An 11,277-nucleotide genomic window follows, 5' to 3' on the forward strand; every position below is an offset into this window, starting at 1 on the left:
CATACTAATATATGTTCCAACTCATTCTCATTCCAAACAATCATTACTAACTCATATTGTCTCAATTTGGTCAAATTGCATTTTAGCCCTCCAACTTTTTAAAATTTATGATTTGGTCTTTTTTCCACATTTTTAGGTTCACAATTTCCTACATTGATTTCCAACTATAATATAAATTTAATTCCTTATAAATTCCCTTTATCTGACTCATTTTTTTAATTTTCTCGAAATTCACTGAAGATGATCTTGGAACAACCAAATGTAGCAAAAAAAATTAGGGAATTACAAATAGCAAATGTTAAAGTGACTTAGCTAATATGTGACTTAAATGATTAATTAGTTATAAGTGGGGCCATATGTGAATAAATATGATAATAACATGTTAGTGAAATGAGAATTTGATGTTGAGATACCATTTGTATAATAAGAAAAGAAAATTAAGTATCCGATTTGTATGCATCTGAAATAAGAGAAAACTGTGTAGTTATTGATGAAAAATGCACATAATCTGAAAAATAGAATGAAATATTGTGTGGTTAAGTAAATGTTCTACAAATGAGCAAAAAGGGTTAACAAATGGTAATCACCTTAAATAAGTGAAATGAATAAATAAAATGTCATACTTGAGTGTTTTGAGTCTTCATAAAGAACCAATAAGTTAGTGGAATTAAATCTTCATTAGTAAGTGAAATATTTGAATTTATACTCCATATTTATAAAAGACTCAACACTAATTTGACATAAGGTTAAGTAGGAAATTTCGTACTTACTAAGCTCTTGAGCTTACTACGTTAATTGCTTAAACGCTTATGTGAAAGACTTTTCTAAGAAGCTTGAGATTGTATCTTAGGAGGATCGCATCACCATACGAGGTTTAATAAGTGTAAATTAGTGGATTTTGTATTAACTTATAATAGTGTAATGGCATGCACAGAAAGTCTTAGGCTAGTTTAAGGGCCATTTAATTACATTAGCCTAGGTTGATATATGTTATTTAAAATCATGTTGGCATTTTTAAGTTTTGGTTCTTAAACTAACTTAAAAATGTTTATGTGATGAATTTGTATTTAAATGAGCTTTGATAAGGTTTTAAAATGATTTGAAACTTATCGGTATGTTTTGATTATGTTTAAGGATAATTTGAAGTGGTTTTAAACCAATTTTGAAGTTTCTTACACCCTGATTTTGAAATTCGGGGGTTTGGTTTTGATACTTGCAAGTTAGTAAAACTACAATAGACATGCCAACTATCTATACTTGTGGGGAAAGTATCGAGACTTAGCCTACTACACCTTCAAGGCTTGTATTTTTTAGCCGTTTGAACTACAAGAACCCCTATTTTATGTTTTGGACATGTCTAAATAGCTTAAATTTATTCAAAATAATTTTAAAATGTGTTTAAAGCTTTATGTTGAAAATTATTTTAATAGATTTTAATAAGTGGTGCAAATGATGTTTTTGCTAAAGGGGAAATTATGCAAAAACGAATGAAGTGTTGTTATGACATTATTTATTTGTGTTAGTCATTGAACCATGTAAGGGGTGTGATCTTCCACAATTCATTGTGGCAAATTAGAGTCTTTTCGGCACTTAATGAGCTTGTTTTGAAGTCTTTATTAGTTTGTGCTTAATTTCAGTAAAATAAGCATTTTTACGCATATTTTGGCTATGGAATGACCTAATGGGCTAATACGGGCCTAGGGATGGACTAACATGTTCATCTAGTGTGCAGGACATTGTTTTTAGGCTAAGAATATGAAAGATGACAACAATGTCGCGACACCAGCATGTGGTGTTGCAACACCACACTTCGAATCCAAGTAAGTCATCCATGAAGTACAGTATTGCGGCATTGGTCCTGTGGTGTCGCGACACTGGAGTGATGGAATGCAAAAATAATTCAAGAGTGTTTTCATCTGCACAACACATATTATTCAGCCTTATGGCTTGTAATTGACCTAGTTAGGGAGGACATTTGGCTATAAATATTGATGTTTAGCCTAAGTTTAGGAGGCTTGGCCGAGTAAGCCATTTTAGATTAGATTTTTAGGAGTTTATTTTCATTTTTAGTTTTATTTCATTTTAGTCCTTTCATTTAGAAAACATTTTTTTCCTTTGTTCTAACTTGGATTCAAATTGGATCTAAGCTTTCATTTATTTAGTGTTTATCAATTTCTTTTTGGTTTTCAATTGCAATCAGCATTATCTTCACAACTGGCAAATGAATTTCAGCTTTCACACACAAATCAATATCAAAACGGATCAATTTCTCTATTCCCTTTTTCTATTTAAATATTTGTGTTGCATGGTTAATATGAAATTAGAGGAAATTGCATCTAGATTAACAATCGAATTTGAGAATAATTAATGAAAGAATTAGGGTTTGTTTTTGAATTAGTTGACTTAAATCATGCGTGATTAAACCCTAGGATTAACGACCCTAGGAAGTAATTTAGGTAAACCGAATACCTCATAATTTATCCCGGTTTAATTGACAAGGTCGAAAGATAAGTTATTTTTGTTAATTAATTAATTAACTAGAGACTGGAAATTAATAATTGGTTAGTTAATAACTAATTTGATAAAACCCGAATTCTGAAGTTAATTAGGAACACTAACATGAGTTAATCTTCAGCTTGTTTAATTGAGTTAATTTCGACTGTTAGATTGTCTTCCTTAGTTTTATTTAGTTTATGCTATTTACATTTTTTAATTTTAATTTGCTTTTTCGTACTATAATTTTTTGTTATTACTGTTTAGCCTTGTTAGTGTAGAAAAGTGAATTTTAGTTTAATTCAACCTCCCTTAAGTTCGATCCTTGGAATACATTCGAGAGTGTTTCGTTGTAACACTTTATTATATTGCAATTTGTCATGTATACTTACGGACATCACTACTTTATTAATTATCTTTTTGTTGTAGTATTTCCAATCTAGACGTTTGCACGTCTAGCAACGGTCAGGGTGTTACAAAAATTTTATAGTTTCCCATCAATGTCTGAGACACAAGACTATTTATCTTGAGACATAGAAGATCAAACGCAAAACTTTCTTTAGGGGAGCAAAGTTTCGAAACTTACCCTAAAAGTATTGAGACATTCAGCCATGTCTCAAGACATGCAAGTTCAAAACCAAAGTTTTTCTCCAAGGATGCAATATCTTGAGATATCCCTTCAAATTCTCAATACTTGTTCTTGATGTCTAATGACATCCTTTCAAAGTCTCAAGACAAGTTGTCTTCTAACTGTTATAATTTTCAACGATGTCTCAAAACATCACTTCAAAGTCTTAAGACTCGTTCTTGATGTCTTGAGACATCTCTTCAAAGTCTTGAAACATTTTGTCTTCTAACATTTATATTTTCAATGATGTCTTGACACATCCCTTATATGTCTTGAGACATAAATTTGTAGATTGCATGAATGTATGAAACTAATACTCCTAACGGTTAAAAACTCCCTCCAACAATTCTAAATGTCTCCAAAACAATAGAAAGTATAAATATGATCCAATGACACTCAAATGAATACAAGAAACAATGTTACAAACTTCGTTGAGCAAAAATCCAATCTTTTCATTTGTTTTACTCATTTTCACTTGTAAACACTTACGGTCTTATTTCTCATTCATTCTTTCAAGTGTCCGATTGTATTTGAGAGAGCTAAATCATTGTATATTTACCTTTTTGAGAGGTTTCATCCATTCTTAATTTTATTTATCAAATTGTGAGGGTTTACTTAAGGTTTTGAGCAGAAAACCTTAAAGGGAAGCGGTCTTATCTTAGCTATTCAAAAGATAGTGTATTGTAAAGGTTATAGTTTGTCTTCGAAAGGTATAAATTAGTAGATTAGAAAAAATCCTTAGTTGTGCTAAGCTAGGGTTTTGGAAGTAGGCAATTAAAGTCAAACCATTATAAATTCTTGTGTCTTTGATTTGTGCCTTCATATTCTTTTTTTTAAAAACACCAATTCACCCCCTCCCTATCTTGGTGTAATTTGAGCTTAACAACTATAAAGCTATATTACACAAAAGAAGGCTTGATGGTGATCTTTTCAATTAGCTAACAATAAAATTAGTAGTTGTTCGATTATTCCATGGATTTGTGATTTTGATACTAAGTGATAAATAATGTATTATTTTCTAGTAAGTCTCGAACGAACTTACAGTTTTAAAAATATTTGTCACAGTAGATATCATATTGAGACTATGAATAAGAACATTGAACTTTTATATAATACATCCATTATATCAATAAGAAATATTTATTGGAAAATTATCCACCTTCCTCTAGTCCCTCTAGTTTATACTATACAAATATTGGTATGTTTTAATCGAATCACATTATATAAACTAGAAGTATAGTAGTCCAAATACTTTAATTACTTGGCACAAATCACCAATGAAAACTGATAAAAATCTACTTCATTTTTAGAATGTATTCAAGGTGATATACGTAGCCTATTCATCACCATGTGATTGTTTAATTATTGCATAATTTTGATAGATACATCTATAAGATTGGAACATATGTATCTATTATCAACTTGCAATCAAATGATTATGACATTGCTTAATCAATTAAATTAAGAGCACAATTTCCAAATTTTGCAATTAAGGAAAATCATCTTGGTAATGCTAGTGAGTTTATATCTTACAATTTTAATGATTATTATATGTCAATTGGAATAAGTTTTGGAATGCCCATTGTAGATGTACATACACAAAACAACTTAAGAAATCATTCATTCAATGCCTTCGGTTAACAACTTAGCCATTACTTATGAGAACAAAATTTCTCATATTTACATGGAGATATGTTATTTTAAATGTTGCAACACTTGTACCCATTAGGCTATTAAGTTATTTAAATATTCTCCGTTATAATTGACTTTTGGTGAAGACACGAATATTTTGAACTTTAGAATTTTTAAATATAAACTATTAATTAGAGATTCATTTATAGATGATTAGGAGAGAATAATAAGTTAAATGGAGAAAATGCATTACCATTATCTCGGCTAGATCCTCATACAAAAGAATGTGAAGTAAAAGTTCAAAATATAATTTATTTGCAAAGTGCTGCAAATCTTAAACTTAAAGAGAGTAATCAAGTCTCATATATACCAACTAAAGTGCCTCAAATCAAATTTATGTTCGAGTAAGATAACATGTTAAAAGAAAAATGTAAGTCAAGGTTAAGTGTCGTAAATCAATTGGCTCCAAAGGTCAAAATCCTCATAAAGAAAAATAGTAATCAAGATGATTGTATAGCATAGATATAAATTCCTTAAGAGACATAAGACATGAGTAATCGTGCTTCAAAAATGAAAATCAACAGAAGGATCTTAATAAATTATGTCACTATAAAAAAAACATATAGAACCAAAATGAAAAGTTAGCCAACAACATATTTTACACATAGTGTTACTGTTGAAATAAAAAAAAATAAGGATATTAAACCTAAATTCGTCAAAAGAATTAAATTCACTTTCAAAACATAGAATTTTTAGACCAGTAGCTCAAACACCTAAATGTGGGGATAGTTTTTTTTCTTTTTCGTGAAAGCAAAATGAAAAATGTTAAATCTTCTAAAATATGAAGCAGGAGTCATAATATAATGATTTTTGCAAAGGCATGGCATGGATTATGAAAAAATTATTCTATACACTATCACTTCCATAAAAAAAAAAAAAAAACCTTTAATGTAATTAAATGGATGTTGTTACAACCTATAAGGATGATTAAATAGTGAAATTTATATAAAAATCCATAAAAGATTTAAAATGTAAATAACATGTGGAAATTTTCAAGAAATTTGTTTAATATGCATATGTAGATCCTTAGACGGGTTGAATTAAAGCTTGAATCTGATCACCACATTTGGATTCAATATTGTGACCAAATACAACCTTAAGACAGAATACTTGATAAGAAATGGTCCTGCAGTTGGCGTATTAATAATTAGCCTAACATCCATGGCTAGTTATCCCAACTTTGCATGCAAAGGTAATTGTAAACAGGAGAGTGGCATGCAATCCATGTAGAACTACAAAGATTGCTATTCCTAAAGAACGTTATATTTCTCAAACTTCTTATCTCCCTATACAATGAGATGATACAGCGTATACTTCTCAAGAGCAACAAAGGGAATAACTCAATTCATTCCAGTAAGGCTTATGATCACCTTCTAGTTGCTAATTGCCATCTCCCAAATCCCAAAAATCAGAGGTTGGCAGAATTTGGAGAGGAAGTGTAGGGGAGACATCAGATTAATTACTACTTCATAGAATAGTTTTGTTAGGTAATCACCAAGTTCAGCTATCTACAGCAGGATTCAAACAACTGGGTTGAAATAACTCACAATATATGCAGGTTTCATTAACATTTTTACTAGCAATAATAGAAACGGCAAGTTTTTATTGTTACAGGCTAGGAAAACACACACACAAAACACAAAATTCTGAATTGAACTACCTTTAAGAGAATATCCAACTCCTCATTATGTTCCTCTTGCCATTCATCCAAAGATCAAACTTCAGGTTATTTACATGGATATGAACTTGTTTCTATATTACAGAATTCAGACCAAGAATCCTCCAAAACCAGAAAGTGTAACATAATGTTGAAGAATGCATTTTCTACAACTCAGAGCCTATCTAGACCAGTCTTAACAAATAGCACTAGCTTACACGCATACATCAAGACAAATAGTTGCACTCGTAAGAACAAGCAGCTAAATGTAATTTCAAATGCCCAGAAAGCTTCAAAATAGCATTTTCAGGATTCAAACTGTAGAATAATGCACACCAACCGAACATTTTCATCAGAATTAAGAATAAACAGCCAGCCACCTCTTAATAAAATAAAACTTCTGGGCTAAGAGAATAGCAAAAGCTGCACCTTTCTAGATCCAATAAAGAAGTCCCTAAAACAGGGAGCTGCACAGTTAATATCTGTTATATTTTATCAATAATCCAGGCCTACTAATACCATCAACCAAAAAGGAAAACCATACAGTCCAGAAAAGTACCTAACAAATATCACTAAACAGAAGACCAAGAGAAATCTATATTTGTTCCATTGAAGTTCCTGCGAAACCTCCTTCAACTGTTAGTAGTACAACTGGATTCTAAAAATTAGGTTATCATCCATCTGTAATAAAGTTTAAATAAAAGCAGAGCTTACACAAGTCATGACCTGCATCATACCAAATGGATTTTAAGACGGGACACTCTTAATCTAAAATTCTGATCTAAAGGAGAATGTAACACCACAAACTTGAAAAGAATCATTAAGTATTCACTTCTTTTACTTCTTTCCTTTCAGTTCCCTCTCTAGGTGAACCTTTTATGGTCGTTAAATAGTTAGGGAACTAACCTCAGAATGAAAATACTGCTATCGTGATCAGTCTCATAAGCAAAAGAGAGTAAATAAGGGTAAAAGCTTAAAATTTAGAGTCTCCATAGGAAAAATAGTTTTTCAATCATCTCCCCTTAATCTAGCTGGACTCAACTACATCAGTCAGGTTCATAACACAAAATCATTTGAAAGAATATAAGCTAGGTTACACATTCCCATTGGCCCACTACAAATAAAAATTTAAACTTGCACTAAACCTAACAGTATCATTACTCTAGTTTCAACCATTACGACCTACTTATGTCTAGCAAAATTTAACCTGAGGCAGCAAGTTTTAACATATAAAGAAGGGGCTACAAATAAAAATAAGACATCCATTCCAGAAACAAAACCAATGTTCTGTAACAATATAGAAACGAGCAGTCATGCTTACATGGTTACAGTTCCGCAAGAATATAATGTGCTCCATGAGAGAGTCCAAAGTGCAAATAGATACAACAATTAAATTCACAAGCCGCCAGTAGAAATCAATGGTCAAGTCAACAACAAGAAACAGAAGCTTTGACAGAAGATGTTCTAGATTACAAACAGAATATCCAGTAATTCTACAAAAGTGAGCAAACGCATATCTCCTTGAAAAGAGAAAGGAATATTAAAAGAGAACAGAAATTTTGTATGGAAAAAACAATCTCATCAGAATTCAATTGCATGTATAAACCCCACTCTGATACCGATGATTTACCTCATAAAAATCTGTCTTACCCTCGGTAGCAGGCTTTAGACAGACCCCAGACAATGAAGTAGCTCCTTGCACTGAAAATTTTACATAACCAACAACTTCTAGTTCTTCATCAATGTCAGCAGAATCCAAAGGCATCCTTACCCTCAATTTGCCAGGAGTACCCTTCAGTGGAACCTCTGGCACATGCCACTTCAGTTCTCTCTCTGATCTGTTCAACACAGCTTTAGGTGAAACCTTTAACAATGTTGGATCAACGGGCAATTTCAGAACAAAAGTTACATCAGTCAATGGTGCTAGTAACTCCGGATTTGAAACATACTGTATCATCACAGAAAGTAATGTCCCACTAAGACGCTTGATCAACCTAACTCTCAGAGGCAATGGTGTCAACCTAGGTAACAAACTGTACTTCAAAATTGGTATAGGCTCCTCAGATGGGGGAGTTCTAACATGAAACATTCCATTTCCTAGGCTACTACACCGAGAACTCTGTATAACAAACCTCTTAACCGAACTAGTTCCTTCAACACGAAATGAAAACTCAGTATCCTTATCACCAGAAACTCTAGGAGGCATCGTTCTCAAGTAAACCACACCCATTAGTCCAACTCTAGCGAGCAATGATTCCCTAAACTCCGCACTGATCTCCTCCAAGATATACATTTCGGGACCTTTCATCTCAGTACTCTTCACCAAAAGATTCTCAAGAGACTTCCCTCCATCAGCACCAGCCGCAGCTGCAGTTGGAGCAGCACTATCCCCAGTTTGCAAAAGTTCAAGCCCACTAAGCCCTTCCTGTTTCTTAACCTTTTTATTTTCCAAAAATTCCGAAGCATCCAAGCCTCCACCCCAAGCATCAGTAAACCCTTCAAAAGCTTCTCCAAGAGTAGCCTGTTCACTGCCAAACTCAATTCCTCCGTACTTCCCCTCAAACCCTTCAACAGTAATGTCCGTAGATTGGGTTGCTTCAGCCGGGGGCAATGTAGTCACCTCTAACCCTGCCAACGCCAATGTTAAATCAGTAGCTGATGCATCCTTCGTCTTCTTAAACCCTCCGACTAAATCTTCTTGCTTATTTATGGCCTCACTGGCAGCAAATGGATCCTTCTCTGCTTCTGATTCCTCTGCTTTAATCATTTTCTCGTCTTGCTCAATTGTACTTTGAGGTACAATCGTTGAAACTTTCTGATCGCCAGCCGCTAGAGTTTCCGGAGGCAATTCGAAACTCGCATTGGAAAAGGCTTCAATGTTGGATTGGTGTTCGGTGGAGTGAAGTTCGACGGCAGGCCACGTGTCAGCACCACGTATCTTGGCTTCAGTGTCGAGTGCGGAATGGACCATCTTGGCAATCCCGTCGCCGTGCATATAGGAGAGCATGGCAGCGAGACGGATGTTGCTGACTCCACGTAGGACGATGTCGAGTGCCATGTAAACCTCGGCGTATTTTCGGGAGAGCTTTTCAGGGGTGACGTCGACGCCACGGCAGGCCGTCACGATGACACTAACGGCTTGGTTAACGATATTGATGCACTCAAATACGTTGATCGAATTGTCGTGATCGGCAGTAGTGATTCCGAGGACGTAAATGGAGTTTACAAGGCGGTAAACAACGCGATACTTACTTTCAACGCCGACGATTAGTTGGCCACTGGAGGCGGAAAGGGGGTCGTCGCCGATGGATTCAGTGGCAGCACTAGTTTCGGCAGTAGATGAGGAGGAAGAGGAGGAGGTAGCAGCGACGGAGGAAGGGGACTTGTTGGAGAAGGCAAGACGGGTCTGGCGGAAGGCGTGGAGAGCAATTAGAGCACGGGCAGGAGGGAACCATTCTCGGGTTTGGAGAAGGATGTCAGATCCGTTGGCTGGCTGGAGAGAGAGAGCCAAGCACGACATTTTTTGTTTTGTTTTCGAATTATGGATGATGTATCGATCTGGTAGGGCAGATCCACCAGGGCTATGGAATTACAGCCTTCAAATTGGATCCACGGAGGAGTTTTACTTTGGATCTCTGCGATTAGGTTTTGTTTGCAGAGAAAACAAGGAGAGGGGACTGACTTCACGGAGATGTTGAACTTGCAGTGGTATGGGTGTGATGGGCCCAAACCTCTCAAGAGGTTGTTGGGCTTTCTTCCAATTTACTCTCCTAAATACTTATATTAAGTTCAATCCCTCTAAAAACATCACTCCTCGTATATTAATTTTTATTTTAAATTTTACAATTTGTCCTTAAATTATTAACAAACTGAACAAATATATATCATGACCTAAAAACTCAACTATCTCCAAAAAAATCCATGTACTTTTTAATTATTGTGTGACTGAGAAAACTTATTAAGTTAGGTATTTTTTTCCAATCATATGGTAGTTCAAAAATACGTATGTTTTTTTGAGGGGATGCTTAATTTTTTTTTTATAGGTCGAGTCATGAATAAATTAGTTGGATATGATATATTTTACTAATTTTATCAGTAACTTAATAACAATTTGTAATGATGTCATAATTTGAATAAATTTTTAATGTATAAAGATAAATTTTGAGCAATTTTTAGTAGAAAGACTAAAAATGAACTTTACATAGTAGTATAAGGACTCACCGTAGACTTTGAGTATTTTATTTTAAGGTAAGCCATATAAATCATATATCTCTTATCAAATTTTTGAAGCAATGTGCAATTGTCGAATCCGTCGAAAATAAAATATATTTCAAAAAGAATAATTAATAGAAGCAATAAGTCAAATCCATAGAAATCGATGGGAATTTTATTCCTACAACTAAAACAAATAAAATAAAGAGGAATGGGGTTTTGTTTAAAAAAAACTTTAAAAATTAAAATTAAGAATTTAGAAAAAAAAAACAAAGAAAGCAATAATCAAAATTTTGGGAAAAGAAAACAATAAGATGAAACTCTAGTCAAAATAAATTCTTCATTTAATTCAAGGGTTTGATCATTGATGGAAAGATAAATTTCAATTTTTTTACACTACAACAAAACATGTTAAAGGTGACACATGACTTGAGACGCATCAGGGTTGCATCTTTTTAAATTGACTCGCATCAATATGTAGATGCACATAAGTAGCATCTCCTTAGGTAGGCATTGAAGAGACAGCACCACAGCGCGTCTCCTTAGGCCTAACTTAAGGAGATGTTTCTGTTGTGTCTCCTTGGAACTAACTAAT

The 11,277-nt window shown here is 33.6% G+C and overlaps 1 protein-coding gene across 1 annotated transcript; it reads right to left on the minus strand.

Annotated features, from left to right (window-relative positions):
* Positions 1-7,735: 7,735 nt before the first annotated feature.
* Positions 7,736-10,216, minus strand: LOC107912852 (uncharacterized). The gene has a single exon (XM_016841207.2). It carries the CDS (start codon positions 9,988-9,990, stop codon positions 8,059-8,061), a length of 1,932 nt encoding a protein of 643 aa, XP_016696696.2. The 5' UTR covers positions 9,991-10,216; the 3' UTR covers positions 7,736-8,058.
* Positions 10,217-11,277: the final 1,061 nt, after the last annotated feature.

Source organism: Gossypium hirsutum, chromosome D08, assembly GCF_007990345.1.
Source record: "Gossypium hirsutum isolate 1008001.06 chromosome D08, Gossypium_hirsutum_v2.1, whole genome shotgun sequence".
In the NCBI taxonomy this organism is placed as follows: Eukaryota; Viridiplantae; Streptophyta; class Magnoliopsida; order Malvales; family Malvaceae; genus Gossypium; species Gossypium hirsutum.